The 25,314-nt window shown below is 47.6% G+C and overlaps 2 protein-coding genes across 3 annotated transcripts; one reads left to right on the top strand and one right to left on the bottom strand.

Annotated features, from left to right (window-relative positions):
• The first annotated feature begins 19,351 nt into the window (after positions 1 to 19,351).
• Positions 19,352 to 21,263, top strand: LOC131561490 (homeobox protein vent1-like). The gene is given in 5 exon segments (XM_058810795.1): positions 19,352 to 19,376; positions 19,379 to 19,408; positions 19,411 to 19,689; positions 19,861 to 20,099; positions 20,612 to 21,263. Coding segments are annotated over 5 exon segments (933 nt in total). The 3' UTR covers positions 20,972 to 21,263.
• Positions 21,264 to 22,980: 1,717 nt separating this feature from the next.
• On the bottom strand, positions 22,981 to 25,033 carry VENTX (VENT homeobox). Of its 2 annotated transcripts, XM_058810848.1 has the most exons (3): positions 24,788 to 25,033; positions 24,486 to 24,682; positions 22,981 to 23,812 (listed from the first exon to the last, which is right to left on the bottom strand). In XM_058810848.1, the coding sequence occupies exons 1-3, from the start codon at positions 24,915 to 24,917 to the stop codon at positions 23,441 to 23,443; spliced, it is 699 nt and encodes a 232-aa protein (XP_058666831.1). In that variant the 5' UTR covers positions 24,918 to 25,033; the 3' UTR covers positions 22,981 to 23,440. The 2 variants fall into 2 exon arrangements, with proteins under 2 accessions (XP_058666831.1, XP_058666829.1); XM_058810846.1 differs by having other exon boundaries at positions 24,486 to 25,033.
• Between the last annotated feature and the right edge of the window lie 281 nt (positions 25,034 to 25,314).

The raw sequence follows: 25,314 nt of genomic DNA, 5'->3' as shown, positions 1-25,314 counted from the left end.
TGTAAGTACTTCAGCATATCAAACCTTATATTGGTATTAATGCATAGTACTGAGTTATGGTACTACTTTGGGGTGTTTCCACCAATCAGGCATTTCAGATTTTGTGTTTAGGTACCACCCCACCCCACAACAACAACAGCAGCAACAAATATTAATAGCTAATGAAAAAACTTCACATTTTGAATTTCTACTTAAAAATTCCTGTAGCAAGCAAGTTTGAAGAAACTTTTAATGTGGCTGGTTTTAATCCATCAATGAATGACAACAACTCTGCAAAATAGATCTCGTATGCTGTCATATGTGATAAAGTTCATAAACAGTAACAGTAGTCAATTATTCACCTAAGTAGCAAAATCACAGGATAATCAACTGCACAGTCAGAGAGTAGGATTGTTGGGTTTTCTGGGGAAAAGGGAAGAAGTTTGGGTTTTCTGGGGAAGAAGTTGTCTTCAAGATATCTCCTAGTTCTCATTTTCTTGATGCAAAGAAGTGAAAGGGCAAAGGACTTGAAAATACAAGGTGGAAAAGAGCAGATGATTCCTGAGATGAGAGTACAGATGTACAGATGTACAGACATGAGCAGAGTAACTTTTCTTCATGAAGGTAAACTACAGGTCAAAGGTTGGATAATTCTGTTAAAGACCATTGTTGGGATTAAAAAATCCCCCAAAATTAGTTCATTTAAATAAAAAATAATGGACTGACACCTAGAGAAAGATGTGAAGAACACACTAGAGTGCCCAACAATTGTGTTTTGATGTTAATCCACTAAGCTGATGAAATACTGAATATCCTAGGCTGCATCTTAAAATTGTGAGGATGATGTCTTTGGAAATGTCACCTATGGTCTCTCATTTATTGTTTCTCCAGACCAGGGGATGTGTTGAAGTACACTGTGCTCACATCCCTGCCCACACCAACTCCTTATCTCTCTGATGACAGCCTGGATATGAGCTGCTCTGACTCAGCATGAGCACACTTCAGATACAGCTTTGTGTATACAAGCTAGTGCTGAAACCGTAGGGAGTATTCTTTCTGTTTAAGATTTTACAGTGTTTTCTAGATAAACTGTTAAAAATCTGCATGTGGAAAACAATCAAGATGAAAGTGACCATGGAACAACAGAGTTCATGATTCAAAGGACACAAAGAGATGAAAGAAGCAGAATAATAACACTAGACTTCAAAAAAGCAAACTTCAACAAATTCAAGGAATTCAATTGAGATCCTGGGGATGGAGTTAAAGCACAAAGAAAAGTTCAAGAGAGCTGAGAGTTTCTAAGAAGAGTTTCTAAGAAGCATTTCTAAGGCTGTATTTAAGTATAACAACAGTCTATCCAAATGCAAAGGAAAGAAAACTCAGAGAGAACTGTGGCTGCATTAGGGGCTCATCAATTACATGAAAAAAAAAATAGAAAAAGAATACTGGGGGAAAAAATAGAAACAAGACAGCTACATTATCAAGAACAAATATAAAAGACCGGCACAGCAGGTTAGGAACAAAGCTAGACAGAAAAAAAAAATTTATCAGCAAGTGAAAAGCAAAACAGTAAAAATGGATTTTTAAATATCTTTCTATTATACAATAAGAGCTCTCTGCTTACCAGAAGAGATAAGTATCAGATGGTACAAAAGCCTGGAGTGCTTGCTGTTCCACTGCCTGCACTCTAAACAATGCCTGTCATAATCAAAGTTAACCAGGAATGCAGGTCAGAGGCTATCAAGCTAATTAATGTATCATTACATTAATTTCTGATAAAAGTTGTTCTATAATAATAATAATAAGGAAAATTGAAATAATCTTGGAATTATGGTATTTTTGGTTGAGGAAGAATAAGTGAGTTCCCAGAGAATCAGAAAATAATACTACTTTTTAAAAATGGGCAAGACCACAGGCATGAGTGGAAAGGCAAGGTAAAGAAAATGACAGAAAATCAGCCAGGAAAACTTTGACACTAGAAGAGTTACTGAAAAAGCTGTCTGAAAATCTGCAAACATGGAGACTAATTGAAAAGACTGACATGTTTTTGTCTATGAAGTAACTTTTAAATGACTTAATCATGAAGGTAACTGTCCCAAGAGATAAAAACACCATGTTGTACATTGAAGTCAATGAATGCTTTGACAACAGCTCCTCCTGGCCTCATTATATATTTCATTGCTCAGATTCAGATGATGGGCCTCTAAGGTGAATACACAGTTGATTTATACATCATTTCAAAGGGTAATTAACATGCTTGTTGAATTGTGAAAGTGAATTGACTGGGGTTAGGACTATGCAGATGTTATGAGTGAAAAGCAGGTGCAGATCCCTCGGGGACAAGACACAAAATAAGTGAGAGCATTGGCTCTATCAAAAGTGTAGCATTCCCACAGTGGGAATCCTGGAGCAGCAATCAAACCAGGACCCAAGGCACTGGAGCCCTGCTCAGGAGTGAAGCTCCAGGGAAAGTGCTGTGGGGTGAGTAAAGAAATCTGTGCTAATTAACATTTCATACATATGCAATGTCCTGTTTTGCTCATTAGCTGCCCCACGTAGTGCAGGTGCTGCTCTTTGAATCCCAAGATCTGCAGCTGGCCTTCACCCTGGCACCCCTGCAGATGGGGGGAAGCAAACTATTCTGCCTTACAGTAATGAGGTAAAACATGCTCGGTGCACAACACACCCAGGTGGTGAGAAGGGAACTGTCACAGTAACAAGAGAAGCCCTGCTTGGGACTCAGCATACTCTGATGAGGGAGGCAAACTGTCCAGGATTACCATAAAGCACTCTTCTCCCAACCTACACTCTATGGAACATGTAGGAATGTCTGTGAATTTTACTGCTCAAATATAAGGTGGGATGGAAAGCACACTTATACAACATACAAGCTTAGAACTCACAAGAACTGTTATCATGTGATAACAGCTTAAATTTCAGCTTCAAGTCTTATGGTTTTGAAGGATAAATATTAAATGAAAAATAACTACAGAGCTTCAGTAAAAATCTCTGGGGACCATAACACATCACAAGCTGAATATGAATCCATGTGTACAGTTTGTAAAAAGAAAAGAAGAAGGTGGGGGGAGAAGACCTGAGGTGTACTGCACAAGAGCTGCACATGACAGAAGGTAATTATTTTGCTGTGTTTGGCAATAGAGAAACATCAGCAGGAATACTTTAACATTTGGACACTGCAGCTAGGATACATACAGCCAAAATGAGAGAGAGTAGAGGACCATGATAAGTATATATTTAGAGTCATAGACTGAGAAAGACCAAAAGAATTTGACTTAGATAGACAAGATTGGATTGAGCAGACCTATGAATGTGAAATGTTGCTGTAAAAAATTTTAGTAGCTGCAGGGGTTTTTGAGGTGCTTTTTTTGTGTTCTGTGAAGCTTAAGCACTTAATTTTGAAACACGGCTGATTTTATTTCAGTTTTTACATAGGAAAGCTTCCTGTGAAGCACTGGAATTGGTTACTCATCTGTAACACACCTGTGATATCTGCTTTCCTGTGAATTTTTAAGAACAAGTGAGATAAAACTCTGTCATAAGTGCCCAGACCTCCTTGTTCCTGTGAAGGAAGGGACTCAGTAGGGATCTTCAGTAAAGTAAATTGGGCACTAATTCAAATACTTACCTGCAATCAGGGAATTATGTTAATTTTATTAATAATTTAATTGTATTCCAGTCAGTTCCATTTTCAGGGGTTTATTTGCATTCTTCCACTGATGCATACCAAAAGTAGGTGTTGCTGTGGGATGAGTTGCTAGAACTGATGTCAGAGATGTTCTAGAGGGATGCGGAATTTCCTTTCTATACCTATGCTAATGCAGTGGAAAAGTGACTTGCTGCTAAAAGCAGCAGCAGGGGCAGTAGAGGCCAAGCCTGCCGTGCACTGTCTGTGTGCAGGGTGAGTCCTCTCAGCTGCCAGGACCTGAGTGGCCACCCCGGGAGAGTCCCTGGGTACATGTGGCACTCAGGGACGTGCTTCAGTGCTGAACTTGGATTAAGGGCTAGACTCGCTGGTCTTAGAGGTTTTCTCCAACCTGAAAGATTCTCTGATTCTGTCACTGCCTCAGCTAATCTTCTAGCACTTCCCTTTCCTTTCTGTAGCAGCTTTCTGGCTGCGAGGTCTCTCCATAACCAGGAGATGGCACACGAGGCCCTCGGCAGCGTTTTAGGTGTTGCTGCTGCACCGGGAGCAAAGGGAGACTGAAAAACGATCGGCTGTTCAGATGTCTGCCCAAACCTTGCTATTAGAAACATGCAAACACGAAATTGCAGGGGGTTTTTAATATTCCATTTGTAAAATGAACATGTATTCATAGTCAGCGTTCAGCTGTTCCCTTTAATCTTTTAGAGAACCTGCACACACATCGTCATAGTCTTAAATGCTGTTTACCTTCTATCCATGTGTAATACACTCATTTCTGTAAAACCTGGCACAAGAATTACACTGCACTGTCTGGAGGAAACGTAAACATCGAATTGCAGGTTACAGGGCAGTGTGAAGCATCTTAACGTAACTACATTCCTGTCCTCAGCCACTGAGCCCAGCTTTCCCCTTATCAGTAAAGCAAGGGAATGTCAGGACATGTCTGTGCTCCCTGTTTGGCATAAGTGAAGGCAGACGTACAGTGTCATTTATGCTCTGTTGCTACAGTTACATGTCCTGCCAAAATTCTTGTCTTCTTCAGGCAATAGTAACATTTGCAGGATACTTGATGGAAGTGACTGGAATAAGGGAAATTGGAAGAAATGGTGTATAGTGGGGAATACAGATGAAGGGGAGAAATAACTAAAAATGTGAAACGGAGAAGAGCCTTGAAGTCAGGAAAAAAAAAACAAAAAAAAGGTAAAGGTTATTTTCATTTAATTTGAACAGACTGGTTTTAGAGCAATACAAGGACTTGATTTATTTTAAGTGTAAGTTAGAGGGGAAGGAAGAGACAGTAAAACATTTACACTGCTGAGACCAATGCATTTCAAAGCAGCATTGTATGGCACAGACCACGATGGGCACAGAGCTGATAGATGTCCCAGGGCTGCCAGCTGTGATTGCTCATTCCCCTGCTGGCTGACTCATCATGCTCAAATGCTAACTCTGGAATCAAAGGGGGAAATGATTCATTCTTTAATAGCCGAAATTGAAAAGTTACTTTCAAGAATAATAAATGCTTTGGTCAGTATAATTTCTTTCATATTCTTTCCAAATTTCTTATTTAGAGAGTAAGCCTCTCTGTTAGTTTTGAAAAGATTGCAAGGTGTCTAAGTGTGTCTAATTGTTTTTAAAGTATAATTTCTAGTCTAAAGATAATTAAATCAACTACAGATTTCTGAGCAGTTTCATTTGAGCAGTGTCCATAGAGATCTCCCTCTGGCAATATGATGGCAATGAGTGCTGAAGTAGGATTTACATTCCTGAAACTTGGATGGTTTTCCAGCTAGAATAGTTTGTCTAATAATAAATAAACAAAAGACTCTGCTTCTGTAACAAGAGCAGTACATGTTCTAAATGTGGTCCTGCTTCATACTGAATTTTACTTGTTTTTAATAAACTTAAATTTGAGTAAGGAGCCACTAAAACAAGTATTTTCTCTATTAATATTTGCAGCATGTCTCTGCAGAATATATATATTTTTAAAACATTTCACTGATTCTTTTTAGCTGCTGGTGGCAGCCTTGTGTTAAGGAGCAATGGGAGCTCTTGGCATTTTGAGTGCTATGTTGATTTAGATCAATTCAAAACATGATGAGACATTAAATTTTCATATGTGCATTGTCGCTATGTTTATACCAGGCCCTCGTGGTATTTATGCACATATGGTCTTTAAATGCCTTGTGGAAAAATAGCTCTTATTTTGTCAAAGAGGAAAGATAATGATAATAATTGATAATTAAGCGATTGGTTAGAGGCCATTTGTAATGCTTTTAAGTCCTAAATAGTGATTACTCAGAAATGGAATGTTTGGATAAGCTCACCAGGGCAAAGACTGTGTAAACTGCATAGCAGATGCCAGCAGCCCTGTTTGCCTGGGCGGAGCTTCATAGGGAATCTGCATGTGCACAGGTGAACACAGAAATCTGCATGTGCACAGGTGAACACAGAAATCTGCATGTGCACAGGTGAGCACACGGCCCCTGTGTGGCATGAACAGCCTGGCTTTTACTCTTTGAGTTGCATCACCTCCTAGCTACTCCTAAGAACCACAAATTCCCTCTGCTCTGGTCTCACATGGGAAAGGGTGCCCTGCTGGTACACGATGACAATCCCTTCCTGAGCCCTTGTGTACCCACAGCAGCAAGGCCAAGTGGTGGTGGCTCTCCGTGGTCCCAGAGGGGAACCGAGGCTGTCACACCCTCAGCTGCTCCCTTCAGTCCTCCACAGCTCCAACAGCAAGGGGACATCTCAGCACAATCCTGCCCCTGCACAGCTCCAATAGAGAGGGGACATCTCAGCACAGTCCTGCCCCCCTGCAGGGCTCTGAGCTGGCTTACTGGGGCACAGCTGAGCTTTGGGCTGCAATTAATTCTCAAAGGCTGAGATGTAATCCCAAAGTATTTCTATTTATTATCCATTATCCAATATTTCTAAATATTATCAACTGTCTTGTAGGCAGCCAAGTAGGAAGTTCTGCAGAACCTCCTCAACACGAGACCAGCATTGTGTGTGAAGATTTCTGCAAAGCTGAAGGGGAAGGTGCTGCCTCCCCAGAGAAGGCAGCTGTGTATTCTGCAAACATCTGCATAGAGTATTGCCATTATCTATGGTAATGGATCTCCAGACTCCTGCTAGTGGCAATCGTGTTGGTATGTCTGAGCTCTTTGTCTCTGCCAGTAAAAGCTGCTGTCTGTCCCTGTCCCTGCCCTACTATGACAAATTTCATTAGCATGAGCAGGTTTGCAACCCATTGGTAATATCACTTGATTTCAAACGTGGTATTTCTGAATCACAGTGTAGCAGGAGATTTTCAAACGAGCATTTAATGAATAATAGATAGAAAAGAAAGAAGGCAACTTAAGAATTTTAGATAAAATTAAACTAGCAGCTGTTAAATATTGTAGCAGTCATTACATTCAGAAGTCATCTGCTACCTGTCCAGGAGACTTACACATTTTATGTGTAATGGAAATGAGATTTGGTTTAATCTTGTCACACCATGATCAGTTTGTGTCTATGGGAGCTCAGCATTTGACACTATCTTTCTGCAGTGCCATTTGCTTCAATGCAATGCAATTAATAAACCAGCAGTGTATAAAGATGTCATTTGCAGCTCAGATGGCAAAAAGTCTTCAAATCAGTAAAGGCAGATGTATCAGTGGATGATAAAACTCAATATTTTCTATTTTTAGAGCTCCATCATAGGTCATGTATTCTTTTCATCCTATATGACAGCTTGCCAAGTGTCTTTATTTGTTGACATAAAGCTGGAAAAAGTAATGTCATAGAAATAGACTATTTCATATTGTTTAAGTATTTGTATAGAGATATATATGTTATATAGAAGAAAATAAGTAGCATATATTATACTTATACATAATATTCTGTAAGAACTAAGACTGGAAATAATTCTGAGCACATATTTATCACATTGGGATGGGATTGTGCCCCATCTGTGGTGCAGAATGCTGTTACGGTGATCAGAAATACTTAAACTGAGAAGGAAGCCTGCAGAAAAGTTACACTTTCTTACGTTCATGAGAATTAGTGCTTGAGAACGGCATTTTGCCTGGCTGCAGGGGAGGCTTGGCAGGACTCTGCAAGCTGCCAGTGGCACTGATATTCCCAGTTCTGACTGGAGAGCCTGCTGCCAGGCCACGTGTTCAATGCAGCTGAGTCAAGAGCCCTGTCCTTCAGCAATTCAGGGAACAGAGCACATCCCTGTCTGTCTCCTCTCCATCTCCTGCCTGCTTGGTCTGCTCTGTCAGATAGGCTGACAACAGGACTGTCTAATGCTCAGAAGTTCTGGGATTTTAAAATTTATCCTCAGGTCTGTGGTGGGGGAAGTCTTCACATTTACCCAAAGAAAGGAATAATTAAGAACCTGAAATATTCAAGGTGGGGTAGGGGAATTGGTGGGGGTGTGTGTTATAAAACAGGAAATTTAAAAACAATTTTGTACTGTCTGCTCAAACAAACTTTCTAAACTTTCCACTGTTAATTGGAAAATGCTTGGGAATGATAAATGGATAAGGATTCAAATACTTAGATATCAAACAATTACATTTGTTTGGTGAAAAAAAAACACCAAATATATATATATATATATATGTCTGTATGTGTCTGTGTCTGTCTGTGTCTTTTTCTGTGTGAGTGTGGGTCCTTTGTCCACGCTAGAAATGTTTGTGGACTTCTTCAGGTAGATATATGTGAGACATTAATCGTTAATGTTTGAATGTTTATTTACAGATTTTTACACCATTTTTCCTCTGGGAAGCTTGTTTAGTGGACTCAGGCTGCAATGTCAGTCCTACCTACACAGGCCAGAAACAAAGGGCTCCAGGAGGGCTCTGATCATGTATGGTTGTGGTTCTAAATCAGTTATTAGTTATTACATAAAGGTGACAATTTTGTTTCTGGTTTTGTTTGGTTAGGGAAAAACTCATGAACAGTGTCATCACTGGTAGACCAAAGTAGGACTCACACTATGCCATGAAAATGAACAATCAATGATAGACAGTGCCTAAAAGGGGTTCACAAGTCAAACTTGAATATAGTTCAATGAAACAATTGTCTGGTGAACAAAAAACTGTAGGATTTCTTAATGAATGGATCTAGCAACTGTATTTGGAGTGGAGGGGATGAAATATTTGGTTTAGGAAAACATTGACAAAGAGGATTTTAATGAAATTTCTACTGGATTAATATAAAGAAAAATATATGTCTGTACAATATTAAAATTTAATACACTGGAAGATTTAGACATTAAGTAGGAGGGTTTTCAGTCTTCAAACCTCTGCCTCACCAACACTCTAAGAAAGAGCTGGAGCCGTGGTTACAGCAACTGTTATCACAGAGAAAGTGAAGGCTGAGAAATGCAGCCAGGTGTGCAGGCTGGCCAAGTCACAGGGCAGACAGACAGCAGAACACTGGGTTTGTGTGCAGGTGGTGGGTGAGTGTAGAGCAGCAGGCAAGAACAAGGACAGATAAATGAGATGTGCAATCATGATCTCTGGAGGCAGACTGGTACCAAGCAGGGCTGTGATAGGAATTATCAATGCAGTGCAAGTCCCACTCTGTTCTTGCACAGGACAGGAGGGTGAAAAGGGAAGGGAATTCATGGCTACCCTGAGGTGGAAAAGAGCCCATAAAGGACCAAGAACCTTTTATCAATGTACTACAGAGGCTTTGCTGCAGCAGCCAAGTGTTTCTGTGGCACACAAAACCCAAAGATGAACGGGAACGTTTCTGAAAGACACACATAAGGTAGTAAAAAGAAAAAAGGTGAGATAGTAGAAAAATCTGGGTAACCTGCATAGCTGCAAGAGTTCTGGGAAGGAAGATATGACATGAATTCTGTAATTTCAGAGCTCTCAGCAGAATGTGAATTCTAAGGCAATAATTGTCATTTTCTGACTCGGTAGTCCAGAAACCATACTTTTATATAAACGACCAGAAGCCTGTCGATTTGTAGAATCCAATGACCTTGACATTTACCCTTTTCTGTTTCACAACCTTCTCCTCCAAACTCCTCAGCCTGTGCCTGGTGCTGCAGTCCCGGAGAACCCAGTGAGTGAGTTTCTCCGCTTGCCTGGCCTAGGCTGTCTCAGGAACGCAGTGCTGAGCCCCGAGAGGAGCAGGCTGGAGAAGAACAGTGGGTCTGGTGCTTGAAAAGGAATGGAAGAGCAACTCCAGGGGAAGGGAGTCGGAAGTGGCAGCGTCCCTTCTCCCTGCAGCGGCCGGGGATGCTGCGCTCCCCCGGGGGTACATTCCCCAGCGCCGTTTGAGGCTGCTCAGCTCCATAAATGCCATTTGCATGGGGATAGGATGTAACAAGAGCTGTAAATCACTGACGGCGGAGTGAGCTCCTCAGGGGCAGACACGGCGGAGCCGAGCCTCCGCGAGCTGGGGCAATGTGTGAACGATATCTTTTGTTGGGGGGGAGGTCTGATAGCAATTAGATGATACTTATCTGGCCCTTTGATGTGTATTTACACAAACAACGTTTTCCTCCGGGAGTTGCGCTATAAAGGATAGGCCTGTACTCCCTGCCTCCTTCCCGGCATCTCCGAAGCGCGGCACGATGACTAAGGCCCCTTTCTCCGTGGAATGGCTGTCCCAGAGCAGCCAAACTCTCAAGAGCCCCACCGAGGGCTCCCCACACCGAGCATCGTCCGCGGGCCACGGCCCCGGCTGCGGCTCCAGCCTCGGCCAGGGCGAGCGGAGCCCGGAGCAGCCGGCGGGCCCGCGGGACGGGGACGGGACGGGCGGCCGGAGCCGGGAGAGCGGGGCGGCCGCTCCCGCCGCAGGTACCGCGGGACAGCCGGGGCTCCCGGGCGGGGGCGGCGGGGCCGGGACACCCCCGGGCCTGCCCGGGAAGGCAACACTGCGCGGGGGCTGCTCGGGGCGGAGGGGCGGCGGTTCCCCACGCGGTGCCCGGGCCTGGCTGACCCTTTGCTCCTCTTTGTCCCTGTGCCCAGGAGCCGGCGGGACAGCAGCAGGCGGGAGGCCGTCGGGAGCGGCGCCGGAGGACGGTCCCGAGTGCGCGGGCCCCGAGGAGCCGTGCGGGCGCGGCGGGCGGCGGCTGCGCACGGCGTTCAGCGCGGAGCAGATCAGCACCCTGGAGAGCTCCTTCCAGCGGCAGCAGTACCTGGGCGCGGCCGAGCGCCGGCAGCTGGCGGGCAGGATGCGCCTCTCCGAGGTGCAGGTGAGCGGGGGCGGCCGCGGCACGGCTCCAAACAACCGGATAACCAAGCCTCGGTGGCGTTGTAACTAACCTCGTCTTTTCTCCTTCCCCTGTGCCCTCCCCCACCAGATCAAGACCTGGTTTCAGAACCGCCGGATGAAGCTCAAGCGGCAGCTGCAGGAGCTGAGGACGGAGCCCTTCTGCAGCCCCGCTCTCCCTTACGGACCTCAGGGCGCCGTGCTGCCCCTGCCGCTCACGTACGTGGCCCGGCCACCGCCTCTGCCCCGGCAAGGGGCCGCGCCTGAGGGCTTCCCTTTGGCGGCCCTGCCCGCACCCGCCCTGGAGCTCAGCAGCGCCTGCAGAGCGCAGCCGGTCGGCTTGTGGGCAGCGCCCTGCTTCGTGGGGTACCGGGACCCCAGGGCCTTCCTGCTCGGTGTCTGACCCTGTGACACCAACCAGGACTAAAGAGGATTTGCACTACTCACGGATATTTGGGCTGCCCTCGTCCATAACCGCTCGGTGGAGTTATGATGCAGCACCGACCTAAATATTTACAAAGAGATGCTGGACAATCTGAATCATGGACTTCTGGCCCTTGCATTTATAGGCAAATGTAAAATATAAACGGGGTGGGACAAACAATAATATAAATGGAATCTTTTAATAAACCTATTTTTTTCCAGATTTCATGTGCGTTCCTTTGTCAAGACTTGTAGAGGTATTCATCCTGCCCCCAAACAAAGCTCCTCTTCACTTAAAGAAGCATAGACTCCTTCTTATCTAAATTTGTTCTGCCCCATCTGCAATTTATTCTGCCACTGAATGCAAAAAAGTGTGAATTTCCCTCTGTCTTCCAAAGCAGGTATCCAACCCTGTCATGAAACTGTGCTTCTAGCCAAATATGTGGATACACCTGTTACTCAATACTGGGCTTGCTATAGTAGCAGAACAGATAGTTTAAATATTAAAAATTTACTTTCTAAATAAGTATGATATTATATCTTCTCGATTTTATGGGCAGCCTCAGTAGATTAGTAAGACCTTCTTACCTAAACAGATCCTGGAAAGGATCTTGAAATTTCTTATCTACAAAACAGTATCTGGTCATCTTACATGCAGTTATTAAGGTACAATGGTGATGATCAAGAGAATTTTAGCATTCCAAAGCTGGTTTTCCATAAGAGGCAGTAAAATTCCTTACTGTGCTATGCACATTTAAAATTTGGATAATGAGCTAGTAAGCTGATATCAAAATGGCCTGATTTCAGGCCCGAAAAAGGGCTCTGAGAAATTATCTTTGACTGTAAGTTGACATAAGTCTTTCAAAGCCAATTGTCAACTAACATGAAAAGAGCAATAAAAATTTCCATGACTTTAGAGGTGATCTGGGGGGGTTACCAGGATATTTCCGGCACACTGGTGATTTAAACTCCTGTAATGAATGGTCTGAGGGTTCTCTGTCACCCTCCTTGAATATCTTTTGTATACAGAGGCCCATCTCCCACTCGAGTACCCTTGCCTGGTGAAAAGCAACATTATGTGCTGCTGTGGGCAGTGGGCTTTGCAGCCACCTCGGCAAGTCTTGACTTTTTTGTAATCTATGTTGTATTTTTCTAGTCTTTTGAGAGAATAGTATCTGTTTGCAATTGCACAAGTTGTGTGTCTCTAATGCAAGAATTTCAGCTAAATTAAAAAGGGCTGAGGTGCTATCAATCTTGATGAGGTCTCAAGGAAGTTCCCTTTATAATCTCATATGGCCACGGAAGAGTCCCACCACTCCTCCAAATGTTCTGCTCAGCTCGTACGAAAGGAATAATGGGAATAACCCTTCCCGCTCTCAGAGGGCAGAGCGGCGGTACGGGAAGCTGGGGGTGAAGGGAGGGAGCGCTCCCTGAGGGCCCCGGGACTGCCTGCGGCGTTCCGGGAGCGCCGCACCCACCCCGGGCCAAACGGGGGAGGTGGAAGGGAAGCGGGCACGGGCAGCGCCGCAGCTGGGCCCGGGGGAAGTGAGAGACAGATGGAAAGGCTCGGGCGGAGAGAGGGAGAACAAAGCGCTCCCGCCTGCGGAAGGGAGCTGCTTCCAGGGAGGGGAGCTGCGGGGATGGAGTTCGTGCAGGGGAGGAGGGTGTCACCCCAATGCTAAAGAGGGAGAGGCAGGAGCACTCCCCTATCGCGTCCCCGTGTCTCCGGGGAGAAGTGATCTGGGGTGGCTCTGAATAAGCCCTCATCCCCTGGGTCTGCCCTCCCTGCTCCGGGCTCGAACCCGGCCCCAGCCTGCGCTGCCCTGCCCTGCCCGCCCCCGAGCTCGGCTCCGGCGGTGCCCGGAGCGGGGCAGCAGCTTCCCTTCCCCTCCGTGCAGAGGTTCAGGGCCAGGCAGAGGCAGCCGGTGCTGCCGGGCGCAGCACACAGCGCTGCTGTCCTTGCCGTGACTCAGGCCCGCGCCGGGACAAGCGGGGCTGCGAGGCCGAGGGACGCCCGCTCCGGGCGAGTGTGCGGCTCCCCCAGCTCCGGCTGGGCTGGCGGGTTTCGTGCCAGGGCCGAGCGCTGGTTAGCGGGACTAACGGGGCATCCAAGCTCCGGGCGAACGAGCTGCAGAGCGGCTGGCGGGACAGAAGCCGATCTCTGTTAGAAAGGGTGCTAATGGTCACTTAACATAATGACTCCTTGGCCACAGGTATGTTCAGCAAGCGCATGAAATACCTTGCCAGTGTTACGGCAGGGCTAGCTTGCAAATACTGTTCTGTTTCCCGGTAATTGCTGAAATGAACGCGAGAGCTGATGAGTCCCTAATGGTATGAGGTTCCTCCAAATGTCTACATGATAATTTATCTCCCACCTGCAAAAATCGGCTTTCTCTAGAAGGCAACTACTACTTTCCACTTGTCTAGAAAGCTTTATGAGAAGTAATTTCATTTTTGCTAAAGCTGTCCAACTCTGGCATTAAAATGTGAATGCACTTTTTTCCTTTGATCTGAGAGGAAGAAACGCGGACTTCGGGCTTTCTTCCTGCTTGTTTGAATTTCACCTTCGCTGTGTTTTAGCCCTGTCAGCAGTGAAGGGGCACTAGCGTCAGTGACACCTGCACGGTACCGGCCCCTCGCAGCACACGGGAGCGCTCCGCTCCCGCAGCCGAGCCCCGGGCAGCGCGGCGGGGAGCGGCCGCCTTTGTGCCCTCAATAACCGCAATAACCCAGCCCCGGAACGCTCTCCGGGAGCACAAAGCGGTGTGGGGGGCAAGTGAGCTACAAATGGGAAGGGAAAAAAAAAAAAAAAAAAAAAAAAGAAAAGGCGAGTCGATTAACTGGGGAGGAGTAGTTTAATGCTCGCGGGGTGAAATTGTCGGAATCCCCCGGCCCGGCGGCTCTCGAGGAAGAGGCTGTATAATCTGGAAACTGTGCTCCCCGGGGAGGAAAAGGGGATGGGAGGGGAAAATTGCCAGGGCGCTGACTTCAAAGGCCTTGTCCCCTGCAGTGCGCGCGCGGAGGGGGCGACACCCGAGTGAATTTACACCGCGGGGCGGGGGAGCCGCGCGCGGAACGCCCGTGCCAATTCGGCCAAAGCGGCCATCGGGGGACTGGGAATGGGATCGGGGTGTGTCACCCCCTACAGCTCCCAGACATGGTGGAGCCACTCCAGGGAGCTCTGTACAAACTAGGTGAAGTTATTCGGCGTTGTGTGCTAATCGAGAGAGATCTCGCGCTGTTAGGCCATTACATCTAATTGCTGCCCATTATCTTTTTCTTTGATACTCAATTAGATGACAATTAACTGGATAAATCCCACCGTAGATGGGGGGGGGGGGGGGGTGGAAGAAAGAGGAGAGACTTGGTCTCGACATGTTCCTTGTGTAGATTTTACTACTTTTCCTTTGTACTTGTGTCTTAAACTCCTAGGCTTCGACCTAGTGTAATCCTCCCATAGTACCTAGTAGGGAGTTAATCCCAGTGTCTCTTCGGTATTCAGGTAGGCTAAGTGCTTTAATTCTTATTTCAGCTCCTAGTTATTCTGTCTGGGTAATTCTGAACAACTGTGGAGGTGTCACAAGTCCTTAGGCACTGCGGCGATGGCGCGCATAGAAATTCAAGCGCTAGTTTGTTTCGAGCTAACTTCTTGTTAACTTATCTAGGTGTTTTGTCCATTATTTCTGCAAAGCACGCAGAAATATTTCCCCGATAAATCGTTTTTAATGCAAAGCACGTGTTTGCTCCCACAGCGGCTGAATGGGGATATCTGGGCTTGCAGCGTGAGCCGGGTGCTTAGAGGGTGCAGCGCTGCGGGCTGAGTCAGTAGCATTTGTCATTTATTGTGTGTTAGCCCGCATTGTTCCCGTGGGCAAAGGAGCGGCGGGGTGATGGGCCTGTTAGTGTTCACGGGTACTTCAAACAGAAAAGCATCTATTCCCAAACAATCGATCTCGTTGATGCCTAATTGACTATCTAATAGCACCTATCAGGACATCAAAGGAGACGCTGAATAACCGAGTTAGCATTTCCAAAGGGGAGCAGCGGAGGGTACAAACAGCCATCAGCTGTCCCCCCGGCCGGAGCCCAGCCCGGGCCCTGCGGCTGCCTGCGGGCCCTGGGGCCCCTTCTGGAGCAGAGCAGACGGTCCTGCGTTGCCTGCACTTCTAGCCGTGTTAAAACCCCAATCCTTAAAATGAGTTTACTTGCCTCTGAAGGGCTGCTACGCTTCCCCAGGCTCTCTCCTCCTGCCCATTTGTGCAGCTAACCATGGGGTTTTTTTGTGGTATTCCAATGTTGGAGTCTTTTTGGTTTGGGTTTGTTGGGTTTTTCGCTTTCTCATAGTGGAGTGGTTGGCATTGCACCCCCTATTGTCTCCAGTCCTCCAGTGTTGTCAATAATACTTTGGGGAATCGGTGCTTTACATAAATATAGTTAGCATCTGGCTATGATGGAGCCACTGTCCCACATCTGGTGGCCTAGTACATCAACTCTCAATCTATGACAAATGCTATGATAGTTTGGTCTGTATATTGCTTTGAGGTTTTGGTTTGGGTTTGTTTTTTGGTTTTTATTTAACCCATGGTCTACTTACAGACGTGGCTAGCAGGTAGAAAGTTTGCAACTTGAAGATTTGCCCAACTATCCTAGCAATTATTCCCCTTGAGAAGGACTATTTTTCTGTTGGCAAAATATGTCCACTTTATGTTTTCATGCAAAATCAATGTGATGGTCTGTTGAAGGTGGCCCTGGCACACCAACAGCATTCCTGGGCAACAAAAGTGCTTCAGCATCTGGCAAAGGACGAGTATCTAGTGTCTTGCAGCCTGAACAATGGGCTGGATTTTCCTCAGGCAATACCTTCATGCTGAAGAGGTGCTGCAGTCCTGCCTGTTCCCATGGATTTACATGCCGCATGTGCACAAAGCCCCATAAGAAATATTCCCAGGCATACCAGTGAGAGAAATCTGCCATTTGTCCTTAGAAGCCTTGTCGAGCTCACGTGGGAAGAGCACTCTGTCCTGACAGCCGTGTCTGTAATTGTCACATCCTGGCACGAATCTCTGCACTTGCATTCAGGATTTCATGCTGAGTTACAGGAGTGCATAAGCTTTCAGTACATTTCTTGAAGCAGCAAGTGTGTTTCTTATGGTTGTAAGGCTTGCATACAAAGGCAGAGGAATAAATATTTTGAAATGTGATTTAGAGAAATGGGTCCACCATGTTCTTAATATAAAACGTGTAAGAAAAATCCATCAATTTTTCAATGTTATACAATATCTGAAGTTCTGAGTGTACAGAATTCTCTAGGAAAATACATAATTTTCCCTGAGAATTTAGATTTTTTTTCACCATGTTTATATATAAGATCAATTGAATGCTGTAAAAATTTCACATGACAGGAAAGAATTGAATGGAAGTAAATTTGTGTCTCATGTGAGCCCCATACTGCTAAAAGGTGAGGGGAAGATTTAACTGCAGATGTAGCACCTCTGTCCACCCAGGGTCGTTAAAGTTTTCAAGTTTCTCAAGCTGCCACCTCTTTCTAATGGGAACTACAATAGCCACATAACACCTTCCACACTTTCCCCATCTGTTCCAGGGTTTTGTGGTCCACAGATGCAGCTACTTTCATCTGGTGTTGGGGGGGATCCTAGTGTTTGGTTTAAATATCCCGCTAAATAGGCAATTCAGATTGGCGTCTAATTAAAAAAAAAATCAGTTTTCGTTGACTTTCAGCAAATTGTGTAACAGGTCAGCTGCTTCCCTGCCTTCCCAGCCAAAGGAGAGGGAGGAAATGGCAGCAGCTCTTCAGGGTTAATAACAGTTGCCTTCTGTAAGACACACGTAATGTACCACTGCAAATGTTGGTCTTTCTGGGCACAGCACTGCTTGGTCCTCCCATGCCTGGTTCAATTTTGGCAGCTGGGGATGAAGTGTCTCTCCTACAGGGCGGTCCCTGGGTGTTTCTGTGTGCTCGGGTGGGTGAGGGGCCTGCAGGGCATGGGGGACCCGAGGCTGCCTGGCTTGGCACAGGTTTCTTCTGCTCGAGAAACGGTGGGAGAGGCTGCCCTGCTGGAAGCAGAGTGCGTGCTGCTTGCTGGCAGTGTGTGCTCCGTTTGGGAGCACCTGAATACCAGTGTTTTTCATGCATTCTGTCTAAACTTCTTTCTGGTGAGGTAGTCAGGCTCTGCAGATAGCACTCACTGCTTTACCAAGGACAGCTTGCTGCGTATGAGTTTCTGTGTGGCAAAACACAAGATTTTCTGCTTGGATTTGTCCACATATGAAGTTATTTAGAAATTGCTGTTCTGAAATAAGATTGGAGATAAGATAGTGATGTGTTTGCTTCAGAAAAAGAGGGACCAAACAAGAGTGGAAGAGTTAAGGAATAGTTATTAAATCCTGAAGTTATTAAAATTAATGTGCAGGCTCTTAGTTCATTTGGGGAACAAAACCTATCCCTGCTTGACTGCAATGTGTCTAGGATTTAAAGGTCCATGTTAGAGTGGTTTTGGGTCAGTGGCACTCACAGGTGTGCGGTTCTGATCCACGGTGGGATCCAGCTGTGTTCAACTGCTTGGACATTTGCATTGGCTTGCGCATATCAGCCAAAATGACAGTCTTGTGCCAGCACTAAGTGAAACCCCTTTAGCAGCTGTGCCCAGCACCCCGCAAAGAGCAGGGGGATCTCGCTGTCGGGGCTGTGCCGAGGCACCAAGAGCCTTCGCCATCCCTGCCCGGAGGGGATGGTGTTGCAAGCAAAGCTTCAGGAGGCATCCAGCGCTTGGTGAGGGGTTTGCATTGCTCGGGAGCCTGGGCTTTATCCCTCCCCCGGGGCCAGCGTGAGGGAGGGACAAGCCGACTTGTGGGATGCGGAGGGGTCGATAACCCTGGACACATTCCCGCGGCCACGGAGTTACGGGAACCCCTGAGACAGTGAAAATTCATAGCACGAACATGAGGGTTTTTTCCCAAATGATCTTCATAATAAACTGGGGAAATGGTTTAGTTGGGGTTGGGTTGACTTCTTTTTTCCTTTCACATTGCCCGTGTGTGTGGGAACCTAGATTATTGCTGTGTTTTAGAAAGAAACAGACTACTTCCCTGTTAGACCCAGGTTTATGGGCTCCACTTCTTCCGGTGATGCACCCGAGCTGAGGATTTTGGAATCGTCATTGAAATTGAGGTCCTGTCAGTGCATTTACCCAGTTAGAGGGACTGGCGCTCGCTTCCATTCTCCTTTAAGCGAGGGTTAGGATGCGAGTTATTGAAGTATCGCTACTGGCGGCGTGCTCGTGCTCGGTGTGGTATTTTTTACTGGCGTGACCAAAAACCCGGTGGAGCTGAACAAAAGAAGAACCTGGAGACGGGCTGAGCTGCCGAGATGCCCCTTTCCCCCAACCAAGCGGTGCTGGGAGGTGTCTTGGTGTCCTCCCTGCATTGCAAGGGCACGGTCCTTGTCGGGAAGCGGCACATGGATTGCGGTAGCTTGAAGCTGATGAGGTGCGAGCTGCGCTGCTCACCCAGCGCTTTGATCGCTAAACGATTGGGGCGATGGGCTGCGTTTTCTGGCTAGACAGACGGCGCCAAGTTCAAGCTGAGAGGGCCCGAGGCTCTGCTTCCCCCCAGCCTGGCTCTGAGCCCCGTGGATAGGGACTTCTCGACATTGGCACCCCGTGGCTTTTCCCAGGGACGGAAAAGGACGGCGGGACTGGCAGGCTGTACGCGACGTTCCTTATCCCTCATCCCTGCCCCGGCCCCGTGGGTGCGGGTCTCGGGGCTGGTTTCGGGCATTGTGCAGTGTGGGACCCCGCGGCTGAGAAGGGGGCGGTGAACCCGCGCTGGCACCGGCAGTCGCGGTGTTTTTGGAGGGGCGTTTGCGGGGCTGGGGCTGCCCGTGCCCTGCCCTCCGGGGGAGAGGGGCAGCTTTGCACTTCAAGGGGGTCTCCCCGGCCCCGCAGACACGCTGGAGCCAAGGGCTGTAGACATTTGCCAGACGTGTGAACTTTCCTCCTCGCTGGTAGCTGTTATCTCTGCCCGATTCCCACTTTGATGTGTGTTCGCACTTACAAACGACCCCTCCCGGCACGGAGCGCCCATATAAGAGCGGATCCGGCCGTGGGTCACCCAGCCCGACTCAGCCATGGATCAGGTGGATCAGGCCCAGGTCCCTTCGGCAGAGACCAAGCCCAATGGGTGCAGGCCCCACATCTGCTGTGCGCCCCCTCCCCGCGCCCCCAGCTCGCTGGGCAGCCCCACGCTGCTGGTCCGGGCCAAGCCACGCCGCAGCAGCCCCGAGCCGGGCCAGCCCGCCGACAGCGAGCCCTGCGCGGCCGAGCCGAGCCGGGACCATCCCCGGGATGGCAGCGAGCCCTGCCCGTCGGACACAGGTGCGTGAGGAGGGAGAGTGAGTGGGAGGCCGAGAGATAAGGAGAGCGGGCTGGGAACACGCCGGGATTCGGGATCTCGCCGGTGGCACGGCCTGGCAGGGCTGAGGGGCGGCGGAGGCGCTGTCCAGCCGGGCAGGGGTCTCACCGCCGCTCCTCCTCCTCCTCCTGCAGCCCCCGATGGCGGCTGGCTCAGCGCCGACGAGTCCTCGGGCTACGAGAGCGAGAGCGCGGGCGCGGAGCGCGGCGGGGCCGCGGCGGCGGGCGGGGGCCGCGGGCGGCAGCGGCGGGCGCGCACCGCCTTCACCTCGGAGCAGGTCTGCCGCCTGGAGAAAACCTTCCAGAGACACAAGTACCTCGGCGCCACGGAGCGCAGGAAGCTGGCGGCTGCCTTGCAGCTCTCGGAGATCCAGGTTAGTCCCACAGGAAGCGGATCCTTCCCGGCCCCGCTTGGCAGGAGCAGTCAGGGTTGGCGGTTCCACATCTGTCTTTGCTGCCATGAACCTTTGAGTTTAGTAGGAGTTTAGTAGGAGCTGTGGGATCTCTCGGGGATTAACGAGTTATCACTCCGGGAAATTTGTGGCACTTTCTCTCTGGAAGCCATCAAGGTATTTTTATTTGGTAGTGGGATAAACAGTCCTGGATATACGGCGATCTGCGTGTAGACCATGCAGAGCTCAAAACTGGTCTTAAAGACTCTGATTATTGTAAAATCCCTGAATTTAGCCATTCTCTCCTCTACTTCCCGCAGATCTTCTGCCCTTTGCAAAGTAGGGCAAAAGCATCAGTCCCTCTGTGTCAATTCCATCTGAAGCAACAGGGCAAAAGCAGCTGAGATACGGTTGTTTATAGTTTGCACATTATCCTTAGGCAAAGTCCCTGATTTGTCTCCTGCATCTCCCCCCGCCTTCTTTTTGTTGCCTAGATAAAGACTTGGTTTCAGAACCGGAGGATGAAACTGAAGCGACAGATCCAGGACCACCAGCACAGCCTCGTGTCCCCCGTTCCGTTCCACAGCTACACCCCGGGGCCCTCCCCAGCTCTGTTTCGGGATGGTCTCCACTACCCCTTTGCTGCCCAGCACCAGAGACTCCTGCCTTTCACCCCGGTGCCTGCTGTGCAGTTCAGCTTCTCCTTTCCCAGATACGACGCATCGCAAAGCGCCTACCACTTAATGGCAAATGAACTGCCCTACTACCATCAGCACCTGCTTCCTCATCCTTCTTTCCATCCGGTTCTTCAGAACAAAATGGACAGGCAATGCCACCCAGTATATGCATTATAGGGATAAAGCAGTGTTTTATACTGTAATGTATTTCATGCTCAGAATTTCTTGCCTGATTTAAAAGAATGTCTTTATTAAGTTAAATATGAGAATGAATAATTTTATATTTTATAATATTAAATATTAATTAATCTAGTCTAATATGTTATGTAGGTTGTTTTCATTGTTCCCCCAGTTTTTTTCATAAATGTGTTTATATATATTAATAAAACTTGAACGGGGTTATATGTGTCAACTCTATAAAAGATTACACTTGTGCAATGCAAACTGCAGTGGTCACTTGTCCTCCTGTGTAAAGGTAATGGATTTAATGGTTAAATACATTTTGTCTATCTTTCCTACTGTCCCACCGAGATTGTCTGTCTGTTGATGAGTGTTTGGTAGCCTGGACAGAGGCAACTGCACCAGTTGCTCTGCACTGTGCTTTGAGCTAAGTACATCCTCCAGAGGAAGGATAAGTTGTCACTGAGTTTCTCAGTGGATATAAATAAAATATTACAGGTTCAGTCCCGTCTTCCGTGTGAAGGCAGCAGAGGTAATAATAATATATTAAGTCAACCATGTCTTTAAAAAGGAATAACATATTAGGCCTTCATTATGGAATTTTAAAGTTTTACAATTGCCAAAGCAAATGCTAGGCAAAAAAAAAAATTTGGGCATAATTGTGTCTGGTTCAAAGCCATATCATCTGATTGTGATTGTAACCTGAAAATTTGGCCATTGTCTCACCACTAGAAAACAATTATAACTGCGTACTTGGCAATTTGCACTTCCTTAAGCAATTTGATCTATTTCCTCGAAACGTAAAATTTTGCTTTAGTAATCCTGAAAGGTGTTGGGGTTTTTGAGTTACTCCTGGGAGTGGTGTTCACTCCTAAAAGCGCTTTCTTAACACTTATTTCTTAGTCTAGATTTTAATGAAGTCTTGTTAATTCATTTGTAAGGCCTTTTAAATACATTATTTGACTGTTGCACTATAGTCTAAATTTCCACCCTCCGCCCTCTAATCCAGTGAGTCATCATGAGTTTCGATGTAATAGCCATGGGGCTTTCTCACCTGTGGAAAAATACTTGGTAAAGGGAATTTTCTGTGAAGTGTGCTCAAAGTGACCTGGAAATGCCAGGCCGTGCCTTCAGCTGCCCGGCTGTGTCACGGGCGGGCGCTGCCCTGGTGGGGCGCAGGGGAGCGGTGTGGAGGGGGAAATTCCTTCGGGTCCTCCCAGCTTCCCCCCCTCCCTTCTGGCTGCCGGACGCGATGGACGGAGGCGCTGGGGGAGGGTACACGGACATGGAGGGTGGAGGGAGAAGGGAGAGGGAATGCATGGCACAAAGCCTGCCATGAATGCACGGCACAAAGCTGTGGCAGCCCCCCTTTTTTTCTGCCTTGTGAGCAGAGGGAGGGAGGGTTTGGGTTTCTTTCTTGGTGGTGGTGTTTGTTTTTTTAAATTTTTTTTTATTTATGTTAATTTTTTCTCTCTTTACAGCTGCAGAGTAGTCTAACCATCACCTAGCCAGCAAGTTAGATTGGTCTGGATTGGGGAAGAAGATGCAGTCAGACCTGCTGCAGCTGCTTCATGCTGATGTAAGGTCTCTGGTTTCCCATCGTCTAAATGCTTGGCTTTGGTACTTTCCATAAAACTTGCCCTGTGACTTTAAGGAACATCCCTAAGTGTTCCTAAAATCAAGCCTTAACTTATTCTACAGCTTAAAAATTAGGGAGGCTATCAAGTTACAGCTGCAAGTTTTAGAAGCAAAAAGTGAAATATTTTCTTTTTCAGTGTTCCAAGAGACCTGAATTGGTGAACAATTCGTTTTTATAATCAGATTTAAATTGCAAGTATGCTTGACATTGGCATCAACATGCATGCTTGCCTCTTAATTCCTTAGCTTTATCTCTTTCAATGCATAAATGCAACATGTCCATCAAAAAACAGGTGAGACCACTTGAAGAATGGTCCAGAATATACACATAAAAGAGAATACTGGGCAACTTGTTTGGTTTTGTTCATAGCATTTTTACCTCTGGTAACATTTTTATTTAAATGCACTTGGCTGTAGCTCACAAATGTTTTCTAAAAAACCCACACTCAGGTAGAATGGACAACGTTTTTACCACCATTGCCTATTAAAAAACATAGTTACTACATAAAATTCAGTGTATACAGCACTCCACTTTTTGAGTGGATATCCCCACATGATTATAGGTTATTTTCTGAAAACTTTTAGATAAGAAAATTTATATAGAAATTTCTATACAGCATGATAACAACTGTAGAAATAAGTTTTCATGTCCTCTGCTTTCACTCTCAGTATAACTTCTCTAATATGAATAAATTAGTTTCTCCTCTAATCGAACCTTTTTATGTAAAGAAAATAATTCAAAGAATCTTTATCTAATATAACAAAATAAATAGTTACTCTTAGAGATATTTGGCACTTTTTTGAGATTACAGATAATCGTTTACATTTTTAACAGGAGGGAAGATCTGGTTGGAACATCAGTCCTTTATGTTCAGTACTTAGAGTCACTGCTGGAAGCACAGAAGAGCAACAAGACAATCCTGGCCCGGGAGGCAGTAGTAAAGCTGGACTTGGCAAAACCGGCAGAAGAGACTGAGCTGGAGCAGAAGGTAACAACAAGGCAGGGCTTGGCACAGCCGGGTGAAGGGAAGCAGCAGAGGTAGCAGGGACATTGACATCCACCCCTTGAGGACAGCTGGATGCAGCCGTGTCTGGGTAACAATGACAGGGCAAAAACAAGCCCGAGAAAAGAGCTTCGATCCTGGCATCTTGAGTCTGGCGTTTGAACTTCATACGGCGATTCTGAAACCAGGTTTTTATCTGAGGATAGGAAAAAAGAGTCAAGAACCAAACTCCTTATCCCTTTTCCGTATAGTTCCTCTTCCATATAGTAATATGGAAAGGCAGACTTGTTGTCAAAGTGACAGAATCCATTAACAGTAAAGGTGTAGGGCAAATAACGTTGGCCTATATTTAATGCACAGTAATTGTGCTGGCATGATGATGAATTGAGCAGTGAACACTCCATGATGCGCGGCAAGCCAATACTCAGATATGGACCATGGCTGTAATACAAGACTCGTGCAGTGGGGATAAAGGGCTGGGTAGGGGTGGTTCTGTTCAAAAATCCTGCAATGCCCCTGACAAGTAGATATACAACCATGACAAAGCCTGAAAACTGAGGTTCTGGAGATCACAAAAGTACCTTTACCCCCAGTGAAGTTTCAACTCTAGAACTTGCATTCACCATTTTCCATCTGTCCCTTGTCCCTGGAGCACTCGGAGCTGAGCCTGGGCTCTCAGTTTGCTCCAGCCCCGTTTGCTGCCAGCGGGGCGAGGCTGACGGGCGGCTCGGGCCGCCGCCCCTGCGGGAGCTGTCACTGTCACTGTCACTGTCCCCATCACTGTCACTGTCACCGCCGCGTCCCCCGGTGACCGCGAGGTGCCTCCCAGCCCCGTGTCCCGCTCGGGCGGGGGGCGAGGCGGCGCTCACCTGGCTCTGGGAGAGGTTCAGCACGGCGGCCAAGCGCCGCTTCTCTCCGGCTCCGATGTAGCGCTGCTGGCAGAAGCTGCGCTCCAGCTCCCGCAGCTGCGCGGCCGAGAACTTGGTGCGGGGCCGCCCGGGCGCGGCTCCCGCCGGCCCCGCTGCGAGCCCGGGGCGCTCCGCGGCCTCCCGCTCCCGGGGCGACTCTGCGGGGACAGGTGGGGGCGTCAGAAGGGGGGACCCTTCGGGGGACCGAAAGCGCCGCGGCCGCCGCTCCGCGGGGGGACCCGGGGGGCACGGCCGGCACTCACCGGGCAGCTCCCGGGCTCCGCCGCGGCTGCTCTGCGCCAGCCACTCCACCGAGAAGGGCCCCTTGTCCATTCCCCAGCCCTGCCGGCCCTCGCTGCTCGCTGGAGCCGCCCCGGACGCCGGGGCAAACATTTAAAGCGCCGTCCCCGGCGTGGTTTGAAAAGGCCCAAAGCATCAAATGAGGCCGGGGACAAAGGACCTCATTGAGAGGCGCTTTAATCTCCCCTTTCAGGTGATTGTTACATCCGCCTAATCTCCGAGCGCAGCAGTTTGCAGAACTCAAGGCTGCCTGACCTGGCGCCAAGTTCAGCGCGGAGTCGTCTCACCACGTAGGTGCTGGGAATTGCATCACGGGCTGGGCTTCTTCACGCTGCCACAGCTGCCCTCGGCCCCCGTGGTTTCCAGTCTCTATCTTCTGCTATGAAGGACGAGGATTCAGAAGGGACTGATAACAAAGAAGGACAGAGAGAAGCCTCTTTTATGAGTCTTATACCCAAATTTTGCCACCCTCTTGCCTGTTTGATGCAAG

Source organism: Ammospiza caudacuta, chromosome 9 (assembly GCF_027887145.1).
Source record: "Ammospiza caudacuta isolate bAmmCau1 chromosome 9, bAmmCau1.pri, whole genome shotgun sequence".
NCBI classification, from domain to species: Eukaryota; Metazoa; Chordata; class Aves; order Passeriformes; family Passerellidae; genus Ammospiza; species Ammospiza caudacuta.
The sequence above is the reverse complement of the archived record's forward strand: the minus strand, read 5'-3'. Positions and strand labels throughout refer to the sequence as shown.